This window comes from Lactuca virosa, chromosome 2 (assembly GCF_052849685.1).
Source record: "Lactuca virosa cultivar CGN04683 chromosome 2, Lactuca_virosa_CGN04683_v6, whole genome shotgun sequence".
NCBI classification, from domain to species: Eukaryota; Viridiplantae; Streptophyta; class Magnoliopsida; order Asterales; family Asteraceae; genus Lactuca; species Lactuca virosa.
This window is the reverse complement of record NC_136427.1, coordinates 245,006,567-245,030,187: the sequence shown is the minus strand read 5'-3', so window position 1 is coordinate 245,030,187 and position 23,621 is coordinate 245,006,567. Positions and strand designations below refer to the sequence as shown.

The window sequence follows — 23,621 nt, the reverse complement described above, 5'->3', positions numbered from 1 at the left end:
TTTTGGTCAAAGGGGGTCAAAGTCGGTTCTAGACGGTTCTAATCGGTCCTACGCGGCCTAATCGGCCAAATTTTCAAATTTTTAAATATTAAACCAAAATTTTCAAAATTTCAAAAGTTCATAGTATTTCAATGTTCAACTAATATATACAAAAATTTTTAAAAATTAATAAATTTTAAAGTTTTTCTCCAAATTTTTCAAAATTTCTATGTTTTCAAATATACAAATACACAAATTTACTTCTTTTCTTAAGATATATTAAAATTTGAATAACTTTTCGTATTAATTGGATGATAAATTGTTGTGCTTGTTAAACTTATTATTAAACTTTTATGCTTATTTATTTATATTCTTACGATTAAAGTTAGATTTATAAATTTTTGAATAATTTTCTTAATAATTAATGGTCTCCGATTAATCACTGCCTAGCCGATTAATCCCTAGACCCCAGTCCACCGACTAGCTAACGTCTAACGTTTTCTGCAACATTGACAAAAAGTAGGGATGAGCATTAGAACCGAACCGGAATTGGTAATAAGGTCCGGATACCGGTTCTCCATTTTTATGAAAATCGGTCCCGGTTCTAAAAACCGGAACCGGTTTGACATTTTTCTCGTTTTTTATTATGCGCATAACTCACTAATATGAAATCGGAATTATTTGATTTTTTTTCCAACATGTAATTTGGAGTTTGTAATTCATTTTTGACTGTACAAACATATGTTTTGGTTAGATATTGAATCACACACATGCCCCGAAAGAAAGAATATCGATGTTGCGTTTTTTTTTTATTTCAGCATTTTGTTTTTTGTTTTTTTGAATTTGTCCTATTTTTTTAAATGTGCATAACTCATTCATATGATGTCGGAATTACTTATTTTTTTCCAGCATGTAATTTAGTGTTTGTAGTTCATTTTAGACTATAAAAACACATATTTTGATTAGATGTTGAATCAGTTATAGACCCCGGAAGACAGCATATCAATGTTGCGTATTTTCTGTTTCAGCATTTTTTTTTTTGGAATTTGTCCCGCTTTTAAAATGTGCATAACTCACTCATATGAAGTCGGAATTACTTGATTATTTTTCATCATGTAATTTAGTGTTTGTACTTCAATTTAGAATGTAAAAAAGTCATAATTTGGTTAAATATTGAATCATTTACAAGCTCCGTAAGATAACATATCATCTATAATATTTCAACATGTTCTAGTTTGAAAAATAACCAAAAAACCGGGACCGGAACCGGAACCGACGCTAGAACCGGCAGTCCGGTTCCCAATTCTTATAATATAGGAAAACTGGTTTCGGTTCCGAACCTGTCCGGTTCTAAAGCTCATCCCTAATAAAAGTTTATAACTAAAAAATAATGTAGTTAAGTTATTGCGAGAACTTAAAGATTCGCGAGAACTCAAGAACTTCTAATCCATTTATCATTTTTCAAAATCAAGACCACCATTGGACCCCTAAAGTTGCATCTAAGAGAGATCCATGATCTATCTATAAGTCCAATGGTGGTTTTGGTTTTGAAAAATAATGAGCGGATTAGAAGTCTACGAGTTCTCGCAAATAAAACACGATCTTTACATTGATTTTTTGTTATTAAGAAAATAATTAACTTGTAACATTACAATATTACTCTTCTCCCACATTGTTATTCTCGACACATTTTATTTCATGAATCTATATAAAATATTAACACACACATTGAAATTAATTTTTTCATTATTTACTTGTAACTAAAAAACCAAAGAAACAAACAAAATTGTTTAGAAAAGAATAATCGCATGTCTCCTAAATCCATAGTGGAAGATAAAATATATTGTTTACCAGTCAGTTAGTAATATGCAATCATCGGGTTTTGTTAATCAATTATGTAGAATATGAAGTGACAAAGAATCATATTACAAATGAAGAGATCAAATATAGAAAGGATTCCAAATGGGTATTTTTAGTAATTTAGTTATAATCTAATTTAAAGATATTGCTTTTAATTTTTAAATATATTAAATACGATTAAATTAAATATTTTGATATATATGTAAGTTTATAGATGCTATAAGTATAAACATGTATTTTGAAGTTTTATAAGGATATAAACATATGGAACATGACATAAATGCCCTACAAACTTTCTAAGGTTTACCTATTTAGTCCCTAAAGATTTTTTCGGGCTTTATGGGTCCCTAAACTAGGATATAACTTGTTCTTTTAGTCCCTGTCGACCTGTAATAGTCGGTTCAGTGACCTTTTAGACCAAAAAAACTTACATTGTTCCCCTATAAAGCCAAAAAAATAAGTTTGGGGATCAATTCAGCAAAATTTAAGTCGTCGCTTGGGGTTTAAATTCTGCAGATGATTTTGTTTGATGGTATTCACATTCACCATTTTCAAAAAATGGAAGAACTCAACAACCAGGGTTCATCATGGTGGTGGGAACTGTCGGGCAGCAACAATGATCACCTTACTCTTGCACTTGCCACCATTTCAGCAATGATCTTTGCTATTTTATGGCGGAGATGGAACTCTTCCAACTCTTCAAGTACACCATCATTGCCACGAGGTCCCCTTTCCTTGCCGATTGTAGGCTACCTTCCATTTCTTAGTTGTGACTTACATAGAGTTTCGTAACATGGCTTACATTTACGGACCCATTTCCAAGTTTCACTTGGGAAGCAAACTTCATGGCATCATAAATACACCTGACCTAGTAAAGGTAGTGGTGTGTGAGCAAGATGACATATTTGCTAACCGCAATCCATCAAAAGCCGCCTTAGCGATCTCCTATGGAGGCCTAGATGTAGTATTTTCTAACAACAATTCAAATTGATGTAACCTTCGTAAGATATTTGTCCATGAGGTTCTAAGCAACAAGAATCTTGAAGCATGCAGGTATTTTCGAAGGGATGAAGTTAGGAAAACTATAAAAAATATTTATAGTAAAATCGGGTCCACAATAGACATCAGCGAGATTGCTTTCTCAATAGAGGCTAACGTCCTTACAAGCATGGTTTGGGAAAACACTTCAAATCCAAATGCAAATAGGTAGCCATTTTGGAGCAGAGTTGCAGAGGATTTCTTCAAATATCGTTGAGCTTGTGGGACAGCCGAATCTCTCTGACCTAGTGTTGCATGGCTTGAATCATTTTTGTTACGAATTCATCCACAAAGTTATTTTTTTGACTTTATAGAGGCATAATATGAGTTTTTTTTTTTTGTCTAAAAGCTCATTGAACCGGCTATTACAGTGTGACAGAGACTAAAAGAGCATGTCATATCCTAGTTTAGGGACCCATAAAACCCGACAAAATCTTTATGGACTAAATGAGTAATTCTAGAAAGTTTGTAGGGCATTTATGTCATTTTCCCTATAAACATAATCACAAAAGTTTATAAGGATGTTGACTAAATTCTCCTCTTTTTATACAATACCGTGTGAAAAAGGTTTATCCTTTTACTGCTTACATAAATGTTTGTAGACTTAATTAAGGATTATCCTTATGTGAGTTTATAGGTGTTATAAGGATAAACATGTAATTTCAAGTTTCAAAAGGATATAAACATAATTACAAAAGTTTATAAGGATATAGACTAAATTCTCCTTATTTTATACAATGTGGTGTGAAAAAGGTTTATCCTTTTGCTGCTTACATAAATGTTTGTAGACTTAATTCAAGATTATCCTTATGTGAGTTTATAGGTGTTAAAAGGATAAACATGTAATTCCAAGTTTTACAAGGATATAAATGTAATTACGAAAGTTTATAAGGATATAGACTAAATTCTCCTTATTTTATACAATGTGCCAATGTGGTGTGAAAAAGGTTTATCCTTTTTCCGCTTACATAAATGTTTGTAGACTTAATTAAAGATTATCATCCAAATTAACAAAAGTAAAGATCATATAAAACTATGTTAAAAAACATTTGATGTATAAAAACAAAAAAGAAACTTTTGCAAGGTCTTACAAAATTCTTCATTTGAAGATGAAACTAACAAATTACTACCAAAAAAATCATATCCAAAAACGACAAAAGAACATGCTTCATACGATGATCCTCAGTCAAACAAACTGAATCCCATATCCTGCAAAAGATATGAAAAAAAGATAAGTCAACAACATGCAACCATACAAAACAGTTTAAAAACAAACAATGAAGATCAATGGGTATAAAAGAGCTTACATCATCGGACTCTTCTTTCTCTACAACTTTCTCCTCTTTCTTTGGCTCAGCTGCAGCGGGTGCAGCACCACCACCACCTGTGGCGGCAACTGCAACACCACCACCACCACCTGAAGGAACTGAAGCCAACTTCTCCCTTCCAGAAGCAATCAATTCGGTGATATCTTTACCCTTAACCTCCGACAAGAGTAATTCAATTCTATCTTCATCAGCATCAGCTCCAACTGCATTAGTGAATATGATCATTATAATTGTCATTAAGCAAATCATACAGTTTATGAAGTTCAGGGTTTACATGGGTGCAACATGGCACCTTAATTAGAAATCTGATAATTCGTATTGCAAGGAGCATCAGAACAAGTAACTTGAATCAGAAGTATCTCATTGATTATTAAAAAGTATAATTCAGTTATCGAATACAATCAATATGCGTAATCATGAAAGTAAATTAGGAAGAAAAAAGATATACCTGAACCGAGGATTTTCTTCAAATCTTCAGCGGATGGAGATGTGTTACCTCCCAACAAGGCCAACAAATATGCAGCGATAACCTTCATATTGCTGAAAAGACACCGTAAAAAGAATTAAAAAAAAAAAAAAATTGCAAATTCCTACTAGAATCATTTACGACGTCTAACAGTTCATCTTAAACACCTACACAAACATAATTTCAATCCAGAAAAAAACAGCTTAGAATCTCAATAAATAGCAAATCATAGGATTTCGGGAAGGAATTGATAAAGGACAAAATAAAAAGGCCGGATCACTAAAATTAGTTTTCTCATTTGTTACGACATTGACACGTTTTCCTCTAAATCAATCAATTACATGATTCTGATATGCAGATAGGAAAGAAGAAGGTACCAGTGAAGTGTGCGACAGACAGAGCTCTGTTACGTTTCGATGGTTTTTGCGTTAGGGTACAGTGGCCGGCGTAAAACCCTAACCGTATTTATAATAGTTCAATAGTCGTCTTCTGTAATCTGTGCATTCGTTCGTGGGCTTCGTCCAAAAGTTCCGTCCATGTCACCTTGTGTGGGCCTTGACTGTGACATAGTTTGTCTCTCTAAAAAAAATTCTAAAAAATAATAATAAAATGTTGAAAGTATAGAACATAACTTGAAGACCTTTTTGCTTCGTTTTAACTGTCATGATAAATAATGTCAAATAAATAAAAAAATTGTTATAAATATATAAGTATTTAATTATAATGTTCTTTTAAGACTCTTGCAACTCTAGTAATTTTCTAAAAATTGCTCGAGCCTACAAATAAATAAATAAAGCAAATCGTATCTAAGGTATCACATTGCACCCATCAAAAGATAATCTTGTAAGAAGTAAGAGGGTGTTTGTCATTCCTTTTCAAATGATTTTTTAGACTTGTGGTTTTTGTAAAAAGTCAAAAGTTTAAAAAGTTGTTTGGTAAGTTAAAAAGTTTTTTTAAATTAACTTTTTGAGAATAAAAAAAAGTTCTTTAAGAAGTCACGGATTTGTGACTTTTAAACTTTTGACTTTTTTTTTTCCTTTTACACCCTCAAAATTCATACAAACACATTTTAAAAATTTCTTTTGAAAAAAGACAAATAAAAAAGTCGTTTTTCTAAAAATGACTTTTTAGTTTAAAAAGCAATCCCAAACACCCCTAAATCTCAGAACACAAACGGTTAAGAAAGTGTGCGTTTTGGAACCCGAGATCTTGATTTTATATTTCACTCTTTTAAGTGTTAGACTTACATTGCGAGAGAGATTTATGAATATGTAAAACACTTCGGATAAAACAAAAATAAGGCATGTGTCATGTGTGTTTAGGCCAATATCATCAACGATGATTAATCATCATGACGTTAAGTTTTACTATATAATTCTCCAATAAAACAAAAGAAATAAAACATGTGTCACGTGTCTAGAGCAATATCATCAACGATGATGATGATAACTGAGAAAATTGGAGCTGAAACCACAAAAGGATAATAAAAATCCAAGAACATTAGTATTTCATTGCCCTAACTTTATATATCAACCCCTCCTACTAAGTAACATATAAAACCAAGTGAATATGATGATAAATAAAGAGACAAAAACATTTCCTACAAAGACTATAACAACACATGTTAAAAATGCATCCATCTGCTGCCACTTTGCAGGAAAGGCAAAACCAACATTACCACAATAAGGGCAAATAACAACGTTCTACAAACATCCACATCCACATCCACATTAAACCTGTTTTGTTTTTTTCTCAAAATAGCTCAAAATTTTCCAAACTCTTCTATTTAAACCATAGACTCTTACTACTACTCTTCTACCTTCTTCTTTTTCTTATCTTTCTTCTTACTTCCCTTTTCAGTTTCACCTTCAGTTTCACCATGTTTTCTCTTCTTTTTCTTCTTCCCTTCAACCTCAACATTCTCCTCTTCCTTCTCCACTTCATCATCACCATCTTTCTTTTTCTTTTTCTTTTTATCTTTCTTTTTATCACCATCTTCCTCATTCACCACCACCACCACTTCATCAGCATCATCACCACCCTTCTTTTTCTTCTTCTTTTTGTCTTTCTTTCCATCACTGCCCTCCACTTCATCTTCAACACCCTCCTTCTTTTTCTTCTTCTTTTTATCTTTCTTTCCCTCATCAATGGCTGCCACCATCTCTTCATCTTCCTCAGCCTCTGCTTCTATCCTCCCAAGAACAGAATCTGCTGCCACATTATAAGTCTGCAATACATAGCAACATCTAATTAGCATAACATTAACATTTTGAAATATAACAAAAATATAATAAAAGCAAAAGAGCACCTTTGCAGGAGTGATCATAGCTCCATCTCCTTTCTTGAGATCCTTATTATAAACCTCAATCTTAGGCTTCCCTTTCGTTGATCCAGCAGACTTCCCAAGTTCTCGCCCTTCAAGACTCCTTAATCTAGCTTCAAGCTAAAATCAATCAACAAAAAAGTCAACAAACATTCCACAAAAAAAAAGTCAAACATCCCATAACAATACCTTGAGACGATTCTCCATTCCCATAGAATTATCTTGACTATCTCCAAGAGCATCATATCGAATTGCTAAAGCTGTTTTAGCAGCAAGAGAACGGGAAATTTTTCCCTTATGTTTTGGTGCAGCTTGACCTATTAAACTTGCATGATAAATAAGACCATATTTAGGTGTTGCATGTTTTGTCTTCAAAGCCCTAAAAAGAGCCTTTTCAGCTCCAAGAATCTGAACTGTACTTCCAGGCTGTTTTGCAAGATTCAACAAACTACCACCATGAGCAATCAATCGAGCTCCAACAAGCTCTCCAACAATGGCAGTTAAATTAGGTGCAATTGTATTCATCCTGCTCTTCAAATAATCATAAAGTTGAGCTCTGTATTCTGAAAGAGACAACACTTGGTCACATAAGTCCTTGATGTTGACCAAGTCAAGGTCACTCACTTCAGTTCCCATGGAAACCACAGCTGCCTCTTTTAGTTCTGTCTCCACCTCTTCTTGTAGTATCTGCAAAAAAAGGTGTTATAAGTAAGTTGCTAATATGGGAACAAGAAAGGACAAAAAGGGTATAAATGTAATTTACCCCAGAGAAATCAAGTTTTGCAGCATTTGTGCGATAACCCATGAGTTTAACTGCCTTGGCATATAAGATATTGTCTTGTACGATTTTAGCAAGTTCTGGAAAATGCCATCCATACCATTCACGCACCCTCATTGCATAGGTGTTGAGCTCTTTATCAAGATCATCTAACAAGCCAATAGCTTGAATGATCATGGTGTCCACCTGGATCATTTTTTAGAAAAACAAGATGTTCAGAAACATGTTCAGATAAAATCATAATATGAAGTTATGAAGAAGAAGAAACTTACTTTGTCTGGGCTGAACTTAAGTTTGTATCTAGACAAACTGTGAGATAAACCCAAGCTCATTGGGGCTAAATCTTGTGCGCCTAAACCGGTTATGAGTTCTGTCAATTGACTTCTGACTCCTCTCATAAGTTCCATGACAGTGTGGTTGTGAACACATTCGATTTGCTACAAAAGTGGATTGTTTGAGATCAAATTCGAATAAACAGAAATGAAGACAAGAAACATAATGATTACATTTTTTCGAATGGAAAATACAACTTACTAGTTTTTCCTTGATGGCGTTTCCAAGTTTGGAGTCTGCAACAGCCAATGTCTCGCCATCACAATGAGAACGCAAGAACTTGCGCAGACCTTTGCTGGGCTTGCTGTCAATTAACAGGGTAGCTGCTGAGAGTGCTTCTGATGTGTTTTCAAACTTGGAAAAGGCTTTTAGCTTTACCACCTGTTGATGAATGAGCTCATAAGTATATGTTTTTTGATATATATGGTAGATCAACGTATGACTAATTACTAAAAGCAAAACACAGATCCTGTCACTTCGTTTTCGACCGTATACAAAAACGTTGATTACATTGAGTAATCATGAAAAAAACAGAACGAATAATAACAATGTTAGAGCTCGACCTGTCTGGCTGCATCCGCAGATGAGAAGTCCTTCCACAGATCCTATAAACAGACGTTGAAAACAATCAGAAACATATAAACACAGATATATAGCTATATCTACCCTTGAACCATATAAATGTACTCACATCAACTTTGGAGAGCTTTCCTTCATCCAATACTTTAAAAAGGGCAAAACCCGCAGGGGTTTCAAAAAGCACTAACATTCTCTTGATTCTTTCAGATTATCCTGAAAAACAAAACATAAATCAATTATTTCTTCTTCTATTTTTTTTCCTTCAAACAGAAGGTTTAATCTTCAAGTAGCTACAAAGCCTGCAGACAGAGGCTGCTACGGGAAATTAACGAACCCTAGAAACCGATTTACCTCCAAGGAGTTGCAGCCGCTTATGGAGGAGGTGGTGAAAGAGGCAGAGAATTAGGGTCTAGGGTTTAAAGAAACAGGAGACAGTGTACATCAGAGTAAGGCATAAATATGGCCCTCATTCTTATTTATTTTGTTTTTTAAACAATTTTTCATGAATAGTCCATATGGTTTTAGAAAATAACAAGTTAAGAATAATGTTGCTTAATAGTATATAATTGGTCATTATCGTTTTTAAATTAACCATGGTTGATTATTTTTGGTAACTCTCTTAGGGGTAGGTAGGAGGGAGTCATTCCCTCCCAACCCACTCAACTCAACTCACTGTCACATCATTTTTTCTTTTTTATTTTTCTTCATCTTTCCCAACCCACAACACACGGAAACCCTATTTTTTGAACTCACTCAACCCATTCAATTAAAAAAAATACAAAACAATAAAGGTAAAATATTAATTAGCAATAGAGTTACTGTCGATACCACCCCCGCTTCAACGAGTTGTTTAATTGGTTTCATTAACTCACTTCATCATCAGCCTCTACTTTCTCTCTCTCATTTTCTCTTATACCATGTGTTTTAAAACTTGTATCTTACTTGTTTTGTATTTATTTTAATTGAGTGGGTTGAGAAAGATAAGATTTTCGTGTTGTTGTGAGTTGGAAAAGATCAAGAAAAAATAAAAGACAAAATTTAATGTGACAGTGGGTTCAGTGGGTTATGAGGGAATAACTTCATCCTCCTTTAAAAGATAAGGGTTAAGTACATATAAAATAATTAAGTTATCTTTATTTAATTTTATAGATATATACCATGATGTTTGATTATACCATATCAAATGGACTACAAAAGTATCAAAATAAAAGTTCAAACCAAAACAATTGTGCATGAAGTAGATGTACGAAAATAAGGTTTGAAAATCTATTATATATATATATATATATATATATATATATATATATATATATATATATATATATATATATATATATATATATATATATATATATAAATGAAACTATAAAAAGATTATGCACCAAAAGAGCTTCTAACCTAGCGATATTCGGTATTGTTGTCTCTCCTTGAGGTCGATGGGTTCAAGTCCCGCAGTGGACATATGTGGAATAATTTATAAGTAGTTTAGTATATTTGTTGTTTAAAAAAAATTATGCAATGAACCAAAAACGTAACTTTAAAATATACTAAGGGAGAAAAATCACAATTTAAAATATACCATTAATTTAACTATAAAATTATGAATGATGAAAGATATTATATCAAAAAAAAATTCGAAAAAAAAAATATAAATATAAGAATTTGCTATGACTAGAGTCAATATCCTTATTTTCAAAAAGATTTTTTTTACATCTTGTATTATATGTTGTAATACTTATAACGTTGATATGGTTCTAGTCCTTTTGGGTGTGGAAATTAACAAACAAATAACTTATAAACACATAACGTAAAATACAAATTAATATTTTTAATGTTAATAATAAAAAGGAAAAATTTACAAATTTAGTTAAAACGTTAATAACTTTTAAAAAATAGCAAATAAAGTTTGCGTTTTTTTCGAAAATAGTCACTAAAATAGTATATGATTAGACGCACTTGAGATTTTATACCGCCTAGTTGCGATTTCTATCACAAGGGAGGTTGTGATTTGGGCCAATTTTCGTTCACGGCTGAAACCATATATACCATAATTTTTCAAGATAACCCTCATTTTTACGTTTTCAGATTATAGAAACTAGGTGAATCTCCTCTGTGTTATGCATGTACAAATATATTTTATATATAGTTAAAATGTAAAACATTTCACAACTTTTTTTATTTATAAATGATGGATTCTCTTGTTAATCGAGGTGGGATGAAGACATTTTAATTAAACTCATTTATTTTTTTATAAATAATTGTATTTTGTTAAATAACATGTTAGGTAAATAAAATAAATAAATAAATGTTGTCCAAAAACTTTATTGTTCAATAATTTTATTTTTCAATAATCATGTAAGTTGGTATCCAAAATAGTGAGTTTTTATTGAATAATTTTTTTGTTAAATTTCAAAATCATAAATATAGTAAAACTACGTAATATATAAAGTTCGTTTAAATGGATTTTCATGATTCAAAAATTCATTATAAAATAAATTTCTTTATAAAATATAATCGAGTATACATTTTGTGCTTATAAATCAAATGGTTTTTTTTCAAACAGTTATATTTTTATGCTTAGGTAGATGTTTTTGTTATTAATTAAGTAATAACTTCAAAATAAATCAAAAAGTTTATCTTAAATATTATAACTATGTAGAACATATGATAATAGAGACATCTTTTATAAGTTTGATACTTAAAATTGTATTAGTTACAAGGTTGTAAAATTCAGTCGATTCAACTAAATACCCGACAAGTTACTTATACTAGACGTCCAACCGAGGCGAGTTTTACCAACTCGGCCAAAAGACTCAAATATTAATCAAACTCGGTTCAAATCGATCAAACTCGGACTGATTCGACTTAATATACCAAACAACATAACTTTGTTTTAATTGAAAACCCGGGTTGAACCAAAAAAACTGGTCCAAAACCATTTTCGTAGTTCTAAAGCTTAACTAGGCATTTGCCAGCAAAGACAATGTCATACAAAGGTAGGCGTAAGGAATTTTCTCATGGCTCGGTCCCTTTGAAATATTTCACAACCTTTCAAATTTATAGAGGAGAAGACATTCTCTTGTTTGCTCTCACAATCGATAGGAGATGAATACATTTTAATCAAACTCTTTTCTTTATTTGTCAATAATTTCATTTTGTTAAATAACATATTAGGTAAATAAAATAAATAAATAAACGTAACCAAACAAATTATTGTTCAGTAATTCATTTTTTCAATAATCTCGTAAGTTGTTATCCAAAAATGTAAGTTTTTATTGAATTTTTTTGTTAAACCCCAAAATCATAAATACAGTAAAGTTACGTAATATAGAAAGTTTGTTTATAGTGTATTCATGATTCAAAAATTCATAATAAAATGAATTCATTTATAAAATATAATCGAGTATACATTTTTTGCTTATGAATCAAAGGGATTTTATAACTTTATGTTTAGGTAGATGCTTTTTTTGTATTTATATAACATTATTTAACTAATTTATAACATTGTTAGAAAGAATTGAAAAGTTATTAGAGATTCAAATGAATGAAATGAAAGGAAAAATGTTTCTTTTATAGTATAGTACGATATGATATGATGATATGATTGTTGGATTAATGTGTTTAAGCTTATAACTAAATTGATATATTCTTGTAATTAAAATGAAAATCCTTTTTGGGTTTCTCTTATAACCAGAAATAGCTAGAAATGATATTAGGAGAGAGGAAATGATTTGTTGTTATATTATATGATTAATATATTAATTAAAAATAGATAACTGATTTGTTAATTTATTTTGTGGTTAATAAACTAATATGAGATCAATAGTTAAATAATTGATTTGTTAATTTATATGATTAATAAATTAATATGAAATTAATAAGAATTAATTAACTATTAATCGGAATTAATCTAGAATTAATTTGGGATTAATTGGAATTGATTAAAGGTGCAAGGGGTGAATTGTAATTGTTTAGTAGTTGAACAAAAGAGGTAATTCTAGAAAGGTCCATGACATGGATGGTTTTATGGAGCTCTTTAGAGTTTCCAGAATCCTGGTGGCAGATAAGGAAAAGATTTGAATTAGAAATTAAATCTATTATTTAATTATTCAAATTTAGCTTTGTCTGCACGTTACCTAAACTATAAATAGGACACATTGGATCCCTAATTTTGTTCATGACATTCCCAAGTATCATAGGAATGATAATTCTTTCCCTTCCTCCCTCTCCTCTTCATTCTAGAGTTTCTAGTTTTATGTGTGAACCATTAGAGGCATCATACTATTGGTGCTAGCTTTCCAAGATCAAGAAGGATTCAAAGAATTGCTTACAATAACAATCAAAGTTGTATAACTCTATCTATGAATTTCGATTATAGCTAGGGTAATAGTAGTTCATAGTATATTGCTCTTAATTGTAAAGACATAACCACTTGGGTTGTGGTGACTTGGTAAGACATGTGGAAGATATGGTGGATAACCTATTGACCCATGTTCAAATCCTGGCACCACTCAGCCCTTGTGGCCATGGAGGTTCGCCTGCAGTGACTCCAGGGCATGAGGCAAAGCCTCATGTTTGCAGCGGGGGATTAGTCGGTACGCGAAAGCTGGCCCGGAAACCCTCGTTAGGGAAGTTCCCTTTCCAAAAAATTGTAAAGACATAGATCCTTAGGTTGCATGTTCCCTTAAGTGTTAAGAGAATTTATGCAAATACAAAGTTTTTGTAACTTGTAAAACCCATCAATGATTCTCTAACCGTTTGTAATGGTTGAAAGATATGTACTCTCCTGAAAATTTGGTAAGTTATCTACTTATTTAGTGTTTTAATCGTGTTTTAGTAGGTTTTTTTTGCATCCATGATACGTTTGTGTATTATTTATCAATAAAAACCGAAATTGTATGAAATCTAGAGAGGACATCATAGGTGCAAGAGATGAATAAGAGGCAATCACATGTATAGGGTAGAAAATCGCATCTGTATGTTGGTATTTGAGAGGAAATCGCATGTGTAGGAGATGTATAATTTGATGCATAAATTGTGCATCAGAGACTTGTACAATCGCATGTAAATGTACAAATTCATAGTCAAACATGCTAGAAATCGTAGACAATTTCAACAAAATCGTAGTCAAACTTACATACTTTATTGGGAACATAAAAAACGAATATTCATGTGGAAATCATAAATAGCTCAAAGGAAATCGCAAATAGACCTTGTCAATTGGGGTTTCATTATAAAATATTAAAAAAAAAAACTTTTATACCCACACCTTATTTTCGGGTCATGGGCTAAAAACGGGGCTAATCACAACCCAGTTGAAATCACAGTTGGAAGGTACGAAATCGTAGGTAAGCCTAGCCACCTACCATTTCAATGGTTATTTTATGAAAATTGGATTTTTTTGCTATTTTTTAAAAAGTCATTATTAAGGCTAAATTTGTAATTTTCTTATGAAAAATAATTAAAAGCCCAACTTAATCCATATCGTCATATACACCAAAAAGAGATTAAAAAAAAACAGTCCTAAACTGAAACATTTTTTGCACCTTGAAATCTAGTGAAGTATAAAGTTTACAATATTACAATACACTTGAATTTAATTTCAAAAAATATCCTACCACCCCAACTTCATCTAATTTAACAATCAATCTTGGAAATTTTAAATAAAAGATTATTAACATAAAAAATAAATCAAGCACCATGACTACACAACATAAGTGTTTGGAGTAGAAAACACCATTCATACACTAGATTTGTGTCAAAACTAGCAAGTGTTGGCCAACGTGGGACTAATCCACTCGGTAGAGGTTTTACATCTTAGATTAGAGATCTCGGGTTCTAATCTGGGCATTGATGAATTCTACTAACTTGGAGATACTAATTCATGAAAACACACATCATTTCTTTATGATGTCGTTAGTGGAGCGTGTGTGGTTAACCGACACACTAATGTGGGACTATAAAGATAAAATGATGAAACAACTCGTGTTTATAATCGTTGATGGAGCGTATGTGGTTAACTGACACATCAATGAGAGATTATAAATCGATTGGGGGTAGTTGAGCGGGTTTGCATAGTTATTCGCATCTTAATTGTGATCATCGGCATCCCAGTCACAATTGGTAAGAGCATAATCTGAGATTAAACATGTCATTGATGTTTCAATGAAAATTTCAAAAGATATAGGAGTTTCATGTGATTGAAATTGGTGAAATGTTTCTACCTACCTAAAATTGTTTCATAATATGATTACAACATCCCTCTTCAGAAATGAAAATATAGATCCTAACATTAATTTAATTTTTGAGTTAATAATTAATGATTAAAATCAACTAACTTGAATTCTTTTTTTTTTCCACTTTTAGATGTCTTATGAAGATAAAAATTGTTTTCTTCGTTCTTATGGAAATTGTTTTCCCTACTCTTCTGGAGATGACCTTCCACATTCGAGTCAAGCTGAAATTGTCTTCCCTTCATTAGGTAATGGTGGAACTGAACATCTTCCATCTTCAGCTCTTACACCTCCTCCTCATGTGACTCTCCCAACGTCATGTTTTCCTCAAGTTGAAAGATATTAAATTACTCAAACCCTATTGACATGTAAACATGAAAATGGAAATTTTGTGTGTGTGTATGTTCTGAAGGACGATATTGATGACTTTGTTTTATTACTGCTTATCTCCCCTTTTGTGAGCTTCTTTTTCTCTCTACTATATTTCTTGGATATAACCCTTAAACTTTGACAAGTGGCTAACAAAGGACTCTGATGCAACAATGGCATCAAGGGAACATTGTGTGGTATAGGTCGAGCTCAAAAGAGGTCTTAAATCACTTTTAGATTTATGAATGGTTCTTTAGGGGGATTCGATCATGATCACATACTTCCCCATTGTACCTTGGTAACAATTCCACCTCCTTCCATCATGCAAACCTTCCTCCAAACGTTTAAAGTCACCATTAGTCACGAGGCTAAATTTCTAATCCGTGCACTTTGGTGGCAAACTTGAGGATAAATATACAAGAAAGCAATTCTAACACTTAGACAATGTAACACTATAGTTATAGATCTCAAATGGGCTAAGTGAGTAAAAATGAAGCGGGATAGCCTTATTTAAACTTGACCTTACATGCGATATGAATAGATAAAATATCGAGGGACACATTCTAGAAGATAAAAGGGACCCATTCTAGAATATATTAGGAAACTAAAGACATGTATAGACTCTAGATAACTCTTAAGTGATGTGTGGGCCTAGCCACCTTGGATCGGGCCATGAACTTTGGGCAATAGCAATAGACTGGTGTATATAAAATTGAGTCATTGTAATCACAAAGTTAGAATTTTCCCCAGTCCATACTAAAACATAGCTTGAAAAGAAACTTCTCCAAAAACAAATTTCTTATCTCCATGTGTCCATAATTGTTCATTTGCATAATACAAAAAATACTATATGTTCCTTGTGCTTCATTTATGCACGTCTATATTCATCTCCACAGTCACCAATCACTCTCATTAAATCTTTTCCCTTGCTTATCACTTCCCTAATGCTGCTGACATCTTCTTCATCAAGTTTAAGTGAAAACACAGCACTACAGTCCTTAATATGTTCAGATAACCCAAGTCTAACACCAACCATTGACCCTGCTACACTCGGCTGTAAATGTAATCCCATGCACTTTCAGTAAATAAACCAATAAAAAAAATGCAATAATCTTTATCTGATGAAATTAAATAAAAAAAGAAAAGTGAGTTTACCTGATCTAATACAAACTTCACAGCAACAGTTGGAATTGTGACTCCATGTTTCAATGCCACCTTATTTAGTGTCTTGAGCAGAGCTTGAAACAGACTCCATCCACCCCATGCATCAACCATCTGGTATATGCATATTGTATTGAAACACCATTAGCCATAAAAAAAAAAAAAAAAAAAAAAGATTATCCTTTTTTTTTATATATATATATAATTTGGTGTTTATATTTGTAACATACCCTTTTGTACTTTTGAAGGGAAGGAGTATTGAGTGGAGGTCCAGCAAATGGGATTGACAAATTAGTATCTAGAAACTTCTCAGATAATAATCCTCCCATCACTGTTCCATATCTGCAACACAAATACAACATTAGTCTATACACCATTGTGTGTGTGTGAGAGAGAGAGAGAGAGAGAGAGAGAGAGAGAGAGAGAGAGACGTTATAAGTTTTACTCCGGTGAGCTGGCAGAGTTCTGCCATTTTTTGTTGAGGTCGCATGTCCACAAGTGAATGTTGAACCTGATAATAGTAACAAATGGATAGTAATACTAATAAGTAGTAAATATATGATGGAATTCAAAAAAAAAGGTGTACATGCATACATATATTCAAATTATATTACCTGATTGCTAACAATTGGAATACCATTTTCCAGAATAATTTGTAACCTCTCTGTATCAAAGTTAGTCAAAGCTACAGTCTTGATTTTACCTGTAAACCAGAAGATGAAGTTATCCAGTCTTGTATCAAGAACTTAATCAAAAGAATAAGACAATTAATAATGAACAAGTTACAAGCTAAACCTTCGTCTTTCAAATCTGTAAGGTGTTTAAGGGCATCAAGATAGCCATTATTAGAGTAATCCCACCTGGTAGACACATTTCAAATTTTAAGTAAAGAACACATTTTTAATGAATTTGAAAGAATCAAGAGAGGATGCAATTGATACCAATGAAACTGAAGCATGTCCAAGGAAGCAACATCCATTCTTTTTCGTGAGATATCAATGTTTTTCCGGACATAACTGCTTGTCATTTTAACTGGGGGTGGGACCCACTTGGTTAAACTGCATATCAGTGTAGAAATATAAGATCGTTAGGGAAGGATTAAGTCATTAAACACCATGTCCAACAATAGTTAGCAAGTATAAGTGGATAACAAACCCTTTGACATTTTCTAAAAACTCAGGTGGGCGTTCTCTGCGGACACGATTAATGAAGATGCCATAAAGATCTTCTGCAGGCCCATCTGCCATATAAAAGATAGTTGTAATCCAGAAAATTATAGTTATGCAAAACTAATAGAAAGTAGGCAAAAATAGAGCATAACAAGATTATAATGACCAATAAATTGTTACATATATCAGCCATATCAAAGGTGGAAAAGCCAGCATCAGCATACTTGAGCATGGCATCAATGGCATTGTCCCTGTCAATTTTGCCCCATCCACCACTAGTTTGCCACATTCCATTAACTACACGGCAAATTTCTAAAGAATCTTTCCCATTCTTAACCACAGACACTTTCGTATCTTCTGTTAACACACAATGGACTGTTCTTGAGATCAATTTTCGAGTTTCAAATCCACTATTGAACTTTGGTTTGATTGAATTCAAGGTGAAGTGAGTAAACGAGTAGTTTAACAGCTCTGTCATTTCGAAGAACTGAAAGAAGTTGGGATAAATTGGGATAAATAATAACAACTCGTATGTGCGATGTGAGAAAGAAGTTGGGATAAATTCTAACAAAAAGATAAATCTTGGGGATGAGAATTGTTGATCGAGATGGTGCCACGTGGCTACTTCCAAAACACTCGCCTATCTGCTCTTTCACTAGGGAAAGTACAGTAAATCAAACTTTTTGGACACCGAGAGGAGAAGAAATTTCACTCGAACAGATTAGAAATTCAATTCCATTGTAGAAATCAATGTGATAATGAAACTAAATAGCAATTAAATTTATCGTATACAAGGTAATAAAAATAAAAACTAGGGTTTCACTGTAAAGTGAGATGGAATTCATGGATTTTACAGTGATCAGCCATGTCGAAGGTGGAAAGACCAGCATCGGCGTACTTGAGCATAGCGTCAACGGCACCATCACGGTCGATTCTGCCCCAACCGCCACTTGTTTGCCACATTCCGTTAAGTACTCTGCATATCTCCAGCGAATCATTCCCGTTCTTAACGGTGGTCACCAGCGGCTTCCGATTTGCGGCTGCGACTCCAACCGCCTCACATCGAACTTCACTCTTCCTTCCTCCAGTTCCAACGGTACGGCGAGAGTCCAGACTTCTCTGAACCTGAGGTTTAGAGGAGCCTAGACTGCTGAGATTGTAGAACGTACGGGTTAAAGTGGCCGAGGCCATTTTTCTGTTGCGCAAAGAATTTGGATGGAAGCAGTCAAGCAGAACACAGGCGGAGAAGATAACGTTAATTTGGCGCCCGACGCCACCAAAAAATTAAGTTACCTGACTTTGCGAGGTCCAGTATTTACTATAAATAAATAAATTCTTTCTTTTGTTCGTAAAAAACAACCATAATTGACATTTTATTTATATATCATATGAGTTTATTAAAAAAATATATAAAAATTTAACAATTTAGAAAATTTAAACTTATAAAATATATATATATATATATATATATATATATATATATTTAATTATTAAAATTGAAGTGTTTATTTATCTTTTAAATTTATATTAATAATTTATGAAAAATTAAATATTCTCCTATTTTTGTTTCTACAAATCCTCCTACCCAATTAAATCAAGACATGTGTCATATTAGTATACTAAAATTTCATTAAATGGACATTAAATGTTACATATGTCACTATTTAATTGGGTAGGAGAATTTATAGAAACAAAAAGTAGGAGGATGTTTAATTTCTCATAATTTAAATAAATAAACAACTAAAATAACTTGATTCAATTTAGAAATTTAAAAATTATAATAAAGGTTGCATTAATGAATCGGATATATATTTATTATTACATTTATTACATTTAAGTATTATATGAAATTTAATAAAATGGAAAAAAGCACAAAATGACACATGAATATAATTTAATCTAAATTTATCACAAAATGACATGTGACATATTATATAGGCAGAATTTTGTATATGTCATTATTAAACATCTAAATATCATATATGTCCGACCTAAACTCTAAATATCGCATTTGCCCTTCTCAATGTTTTTTAATATCATATATACCTAAATTTATTTGTTATAATTTTTATTGATTTGTAATTATTTTTTATAATCTTGAATCATTATAATTAAAAAAAACATTTTGAATGGACAATATTGCCCTTGGTACTTACTACCTTATATCACGATTGCCAGTCCATCACAAATCATGATCGAGCCTGGTCCCTGTTAGTACTTCCGATCGCTGCTTTCCCCGGTGTCGCACACACTCATGCATCACAAATAAGGTAATTTTATTGTTTTCGTTGTCAATTGAACATTCAATTTGGGATTACAACTGATGAATAGGTCACCTACATATCTGGAATCTCGAATTGTTGAAGTCCATATATCAATTTCACAATTCCTTTTCCATATATGCTCTTTTTTTAGGTCACGGCTTAACCACAGGCTTAATTTTGGTTCCGGAATATGAAAATTTGGTCATGTTCTCAATAACATTTGCCTCTATATGAGAAGTGACTCATATAGTGATTCAATGTTTGGGATAATGTCTTGTCACCAAGTATTCGATGAAATGCCTAAGTGAGTTGAGTTCTTCTATTTTCTTATCATCATTTTAGTGTTTTACCTTCCACAACAAAATTTCATATCACTTAATTGGATTGTTGTTGTAAATATTTTTTATCTTAAGTCAAATAAATAAGCTTGGATCCACTGTGCTTCATGGAGTAAATAGTTTCCTTCAACATAGAAACATTTTTTTGTTTCAAAATCAACAATATCAAGACTGTTGGGACTTTAACAAATAAATGAGTATTGTTTTCTTGTAGATAGACTCTATTTTTGACAAAAGCAGTATCACATTGTATGTTATACATCATTACCAACTTTATTATTTCAATATTCCAAATTAAACCTATTTGTTGATTAAAAGTTCATGCAAGATTAGGTTTCTGTCCTTTTTCATCATCAAGTTACAATCTTTTCTTCAAATTCGATCTTCTTTCGAGTCTTTTTGTTGTTGTGGAGATGGGCTTTTGGTAATTTTACAAGAGGAGAAGATGTGGAAGTCAGTAAAGACGGAAAGAAGAAGTTCATCACTAAAGAACAAGAACAAGAATAGTAAGCAATTTCATCGTTGACCTTTAGAGCAAAAGTACATTTACTTATGGTATGTTAGCAATGTGTAGGTATTGGCACACGGCAGGGGAAAGGGAAGGGGAGAATTCAATGATGACGCCTCTATCGTCCATATTATGGTTTACAATCAAATGTTACTGAATTAGATGATGGACACTCTTAACCAAGTTTCATCAAAAGTGCATAATGGATAAAGTACATTGTCAACATTGGTGTTTTTGTAACAGGGATATCTAACATAAATCATTCGAGCCTAGTTTACATATGTCAAGACTTCACATAAAAGCAAAGGATTGGAGCCTGGAAACGCCATGATTGGGATTATAATTATACCATTATACTTTAGGACAAAGAGCTAAAGAATGCCACTGATAGTTTATTGGAGTGAAAAATATATCATTTGAAAGAATGAGTAACTATGTAATGTGTAGTATAGTTGAAACACATTTTTTGGTAACCTTTAATGATAGTTAACTCATTTAACTCACTTTTTGTTATTACTTTTTTGTTTTTTGCTTGTGTAGTTTGCATGTTGGAATATATTACAAACTCATTGTTATCAAAGTACATTATCATTCTAAGTATGTTTTTACATAAATTGTCCCATTAAGTCATAATTCATAAATCATGTTGCTAAAAAAGGGTTGTAAGAAAAGTATGTTGCTAAAAAAAGGGTTGAAAGCAAAGTATGTTGCTAAAAAGCCTTGTAAGAAAAGTATGTTGCTAAAAAAAGGTTAAAAGCAAAGTATGTTGCTAAAAAAGGCTTGTTAAATTTCATATCATTCATCATAATACCAATATATTTACTTTATACATTACATTACAGCCCATAACAAGTTACATCAAACTACAAAAAAATTTATATCAACATAATAGGTGTCCTCTATAGCTAAACCACTTCAAGTTATCTTTTTCCTTGTCATAAAGGTGATCACAAAAGAAGACATAGTCAAAGATGTAAGTAGTGTCTTGTGAAGAAAGGTATTTCTTCCTTCTAACTTCACATTTGCCGTATAATGTTGATACTTCCAACATATTGAGGTCTTCACTACAATATACCTAAAAATAACATTAAAGATTTATGATCAACAATAGATAGTTTATTTGATTTCATAAATGTGTTAGGCAAACACATAATTACTATATCATAATAAAGATAAAAATTTGGGATAAAGCATTCTACTTTCATGTCTTCATATCACAACATTCTACTTCCTATAATCTTGGTAGAGTTTTCAAACTACAATGTCCTAATAAGAAAATGAAATTTTATCTCATTATATAACTTTTCTAAAGTAAAATGCCTTAATAGGGAAAAAAACTAGAAGTAGAATGTTGTGATAGAAAGTGTTCTTATTTGCACCACCACTGTTTGTATGGCATCATCAAGCTCAAAATCCAAACAATCATTAGTAAAAAAAACCGCCCTTTTCATACATTAGTGTTTTTGTATTTACTACACTAAATAAATATTTGTAATGACTCCATGCAAAAGAATGGATGAAGTAAGGAGCAGAGCACTAAGGTTCACAAGGTTCGAAGAAGACAAGGAGATCCAAAAGAGGAGTAACCCGCCAAACTTATATGACCATTCCAATAGGAAAGTTGGTTCCTCGGTCCAAAGATCCTATAAATCCAAACCTGATCATCATATCGTCAACACCCTCGAGAATGAAGGGGATGAAGAAGAGTTTCCTAAAATCACTGACTATTTTTTTTCTGTAGATATTTCAGGTTTAATATTTGCTATGCAGGATCTTGGCGACAAAGCAAGATGGACAAGAAAGGTAGAAAAGTCCACCACTTGGAAAGATAAGTCCAAATGGTGCGCATATCACGAGGACTTTGGCCATATTACGAACGATTTCATAGCTCTCAGAAAGGAGATCAGTTACCAACTTAGCAAGGGATACATCAAGGAGATCCTTGGAAGAAGAAAAGAAAGATCCAAAGAAAAGGATCAACATCCCCATAAGATCCTAGAAAAACCAGGATCCCCTATTGCAAACGCCAAGGTAATCAATGTGATCTCTGGAGGATCTGACATTTTCGGCACCTTTTATTCTGCAGCAAAAAGACATGCCAAAGTGTCGAAAACAAAGAAAGAAGAAAGGCCTCATAAGAATACGTCAATCACGAACGAGAAGGAAATTACCTTTGACGAAACAGATAGAACGGACGTCCATGATCCCCACTACGATGGACTGGTGATCACTCTTTATATTTCCAACCATTTCGTCAAAAGGATCCCTATTGATGTAGGTTCCTCAGTCAACATTATACTCCTGAATGCTTTGAAAAGGATGAACATCCCCAAATCCGAAATAGTCAAAAGATCCTCATTGCTAATAGGATTCAGTGGCGAAACAAAGCATACAGTCGGCCAGATAAAGCTACCTATCTACATAGAGGGGGTAAAGTCTATGCAACACTTTTGTGTAATTGATACATTATCCTCCTATAATGTTATATTAGGTAGACCATGGATCCATGATATGAAGGTTGTCCCCTCAATATACCATCAATGTGTCAAGATGTCCGCTCCATGGGGGACAGTAAAGATCAAAGTTGATTAACAAGAATCCAAGGAGTGTTACAAGACCTCGATGAAATCTTCAACAATACCACGACAAGCATAGCAATTAAAGCAGGGGGTAAGAGGTGTGCTAGAAACAAGAGAATATGATGTAAAGGAAATGCCCCTGAACCTCGAGGATCCTGAAGCCAAAGTCCTCATAGGATCCTCAATACCAGAACAGATCGAGCAAGAACTAATAAAGTTCCTAAATATAGAAGCAAAACATTCACATGTAAGCATAAGGATATAACAGGTATAGACAAAAGTATTATAACTCATAAACTTAACATTGATCATTCTT

The 23,621-nt window shown here is 32.5% G+C and overlaps 4 protein-coding genes across 5 annotated transcripts; 1 reads left to right on the top strand and 3 right to left on the bottom strand.

The window, feature by feature from the left end:
- Positions 1 to 3,915: 3,915 nt before the first annotated feature.
- On the bottom strand, positions 3,916 to 5,182 carry LOC145156904 (large ribosomal subunit protein P2-like). The gene is made up of 4 exons (XM_079076120.1): positions 5,049 to 5,182; positions 4,654 to 4,745; positions 4,185 to 4,408; positions 3,916 to 4,086 (listed from the first exon to the last, which is right to left on the bottom strand). Exons 2-4 carry the CDS (start codon positions 4,739 to 4,741, stop codon positions 4,060 to 4,062), a joined length of 339 nt encoding a protein of 112 aa, XP_078932246.1. The 5' UTR covers positions 4,742 to 4,745; positions 5,049 to 5,182; the 3' UTR covers positions 3,916 to 4,059.
- A 1,113-nt stretch (positions 5,183 to 6,295) lies between these two features.
- Positions 6,296 to 9,132, bottom strand: LOC145160671 (putative nucleolar protein 5-2). The gene is made up of 9 exons (XM_079079952.1): positions 9,036 to 9,132; positions 8,797 to 8,897; positions 8,669 to 8,710; positions 8,307 to 8,486; positions 8,045 to 8,209; positions 7,758 to 7,958; positions 7,184 to 7,681; positions 6,980 to 7,114; positions 6,296 to 6,898 (listed from the first exon to the last, which is right to left on the bottom strand). Exons 2-9 carry the CDS (start codon positions 8,872 to 8,874, stop codon positions 6,479 to 6,481), a joined length of 1,719 nt encoding a protein of 572 aa, XP_078936078.1. The 5' UTR covers positions 8,875 to 8,897; positions 9,036 to 9,132; the 3' UTR covers positions 6,296 to 6,478.
- Positions 9,133 to 16,054: 6,922 nt separating this feature from the next.
- On the bottom strand, positions 16,055 to 18,912 carry LOC145160670 (NAD(P)-linked oxidoreductase superfamily protein). 2 transcript variants are annotated; one of them, XM_079079950.1, is made up of 9 exons: positions 18,471 to 18,912; positions 17,603 to 17,687; positions 17,389 to 17,505; positions 17,243 to 17,307; positions 17,062 to 17,150; positions 16,879 to 16,958; positions 16,678 to 16,789; positions 16,442 to 16,561; positions 16,055 to 16,340 (listed from the first exon to the last, which is right to left on the bottom strand). In XM_079079950.1, the coding sequence occupies exons 1-9, from the start codon at positions 18,805 to 18,807 to the stop codon at positions 16,155 to 16,157; spliced, it is 1,191 nt and encodes a 396-aa protein (XP_078936076.1). In that variant the 5' UTR covers positions 18,808 to 18,912; the 3' UTR covers positions 16,055 to 16,154. The 2 variants fall into 2 exon arrangements, with proteins under 2 accessions (XP_078936076.1, XP_078936077.1); XM_079079951.1 differs by lacking the exon at positions 18,471 to 18,912 and adding an exon at positions 17,797 to 18,363.
- Positions 18,913 to 22,220: 3,308 nt separating this feature from the next.
- On the top strand, positions 22,221 to 23,318 carry LOC145158365 (uncharacterized). Its single transcript, XM_079077276.1, has one exon. The coding sequence runs from the start codon at positions 22,221 to 22,223 to the stop codon at positions 23,316 to 23,318; it is 1,098 nt and encodes a 365-aa protein (XP_078933402.1).
- The last annotated feature ends 303 nt before the right edge of the window (positions 23,319 to 23,621 follow it).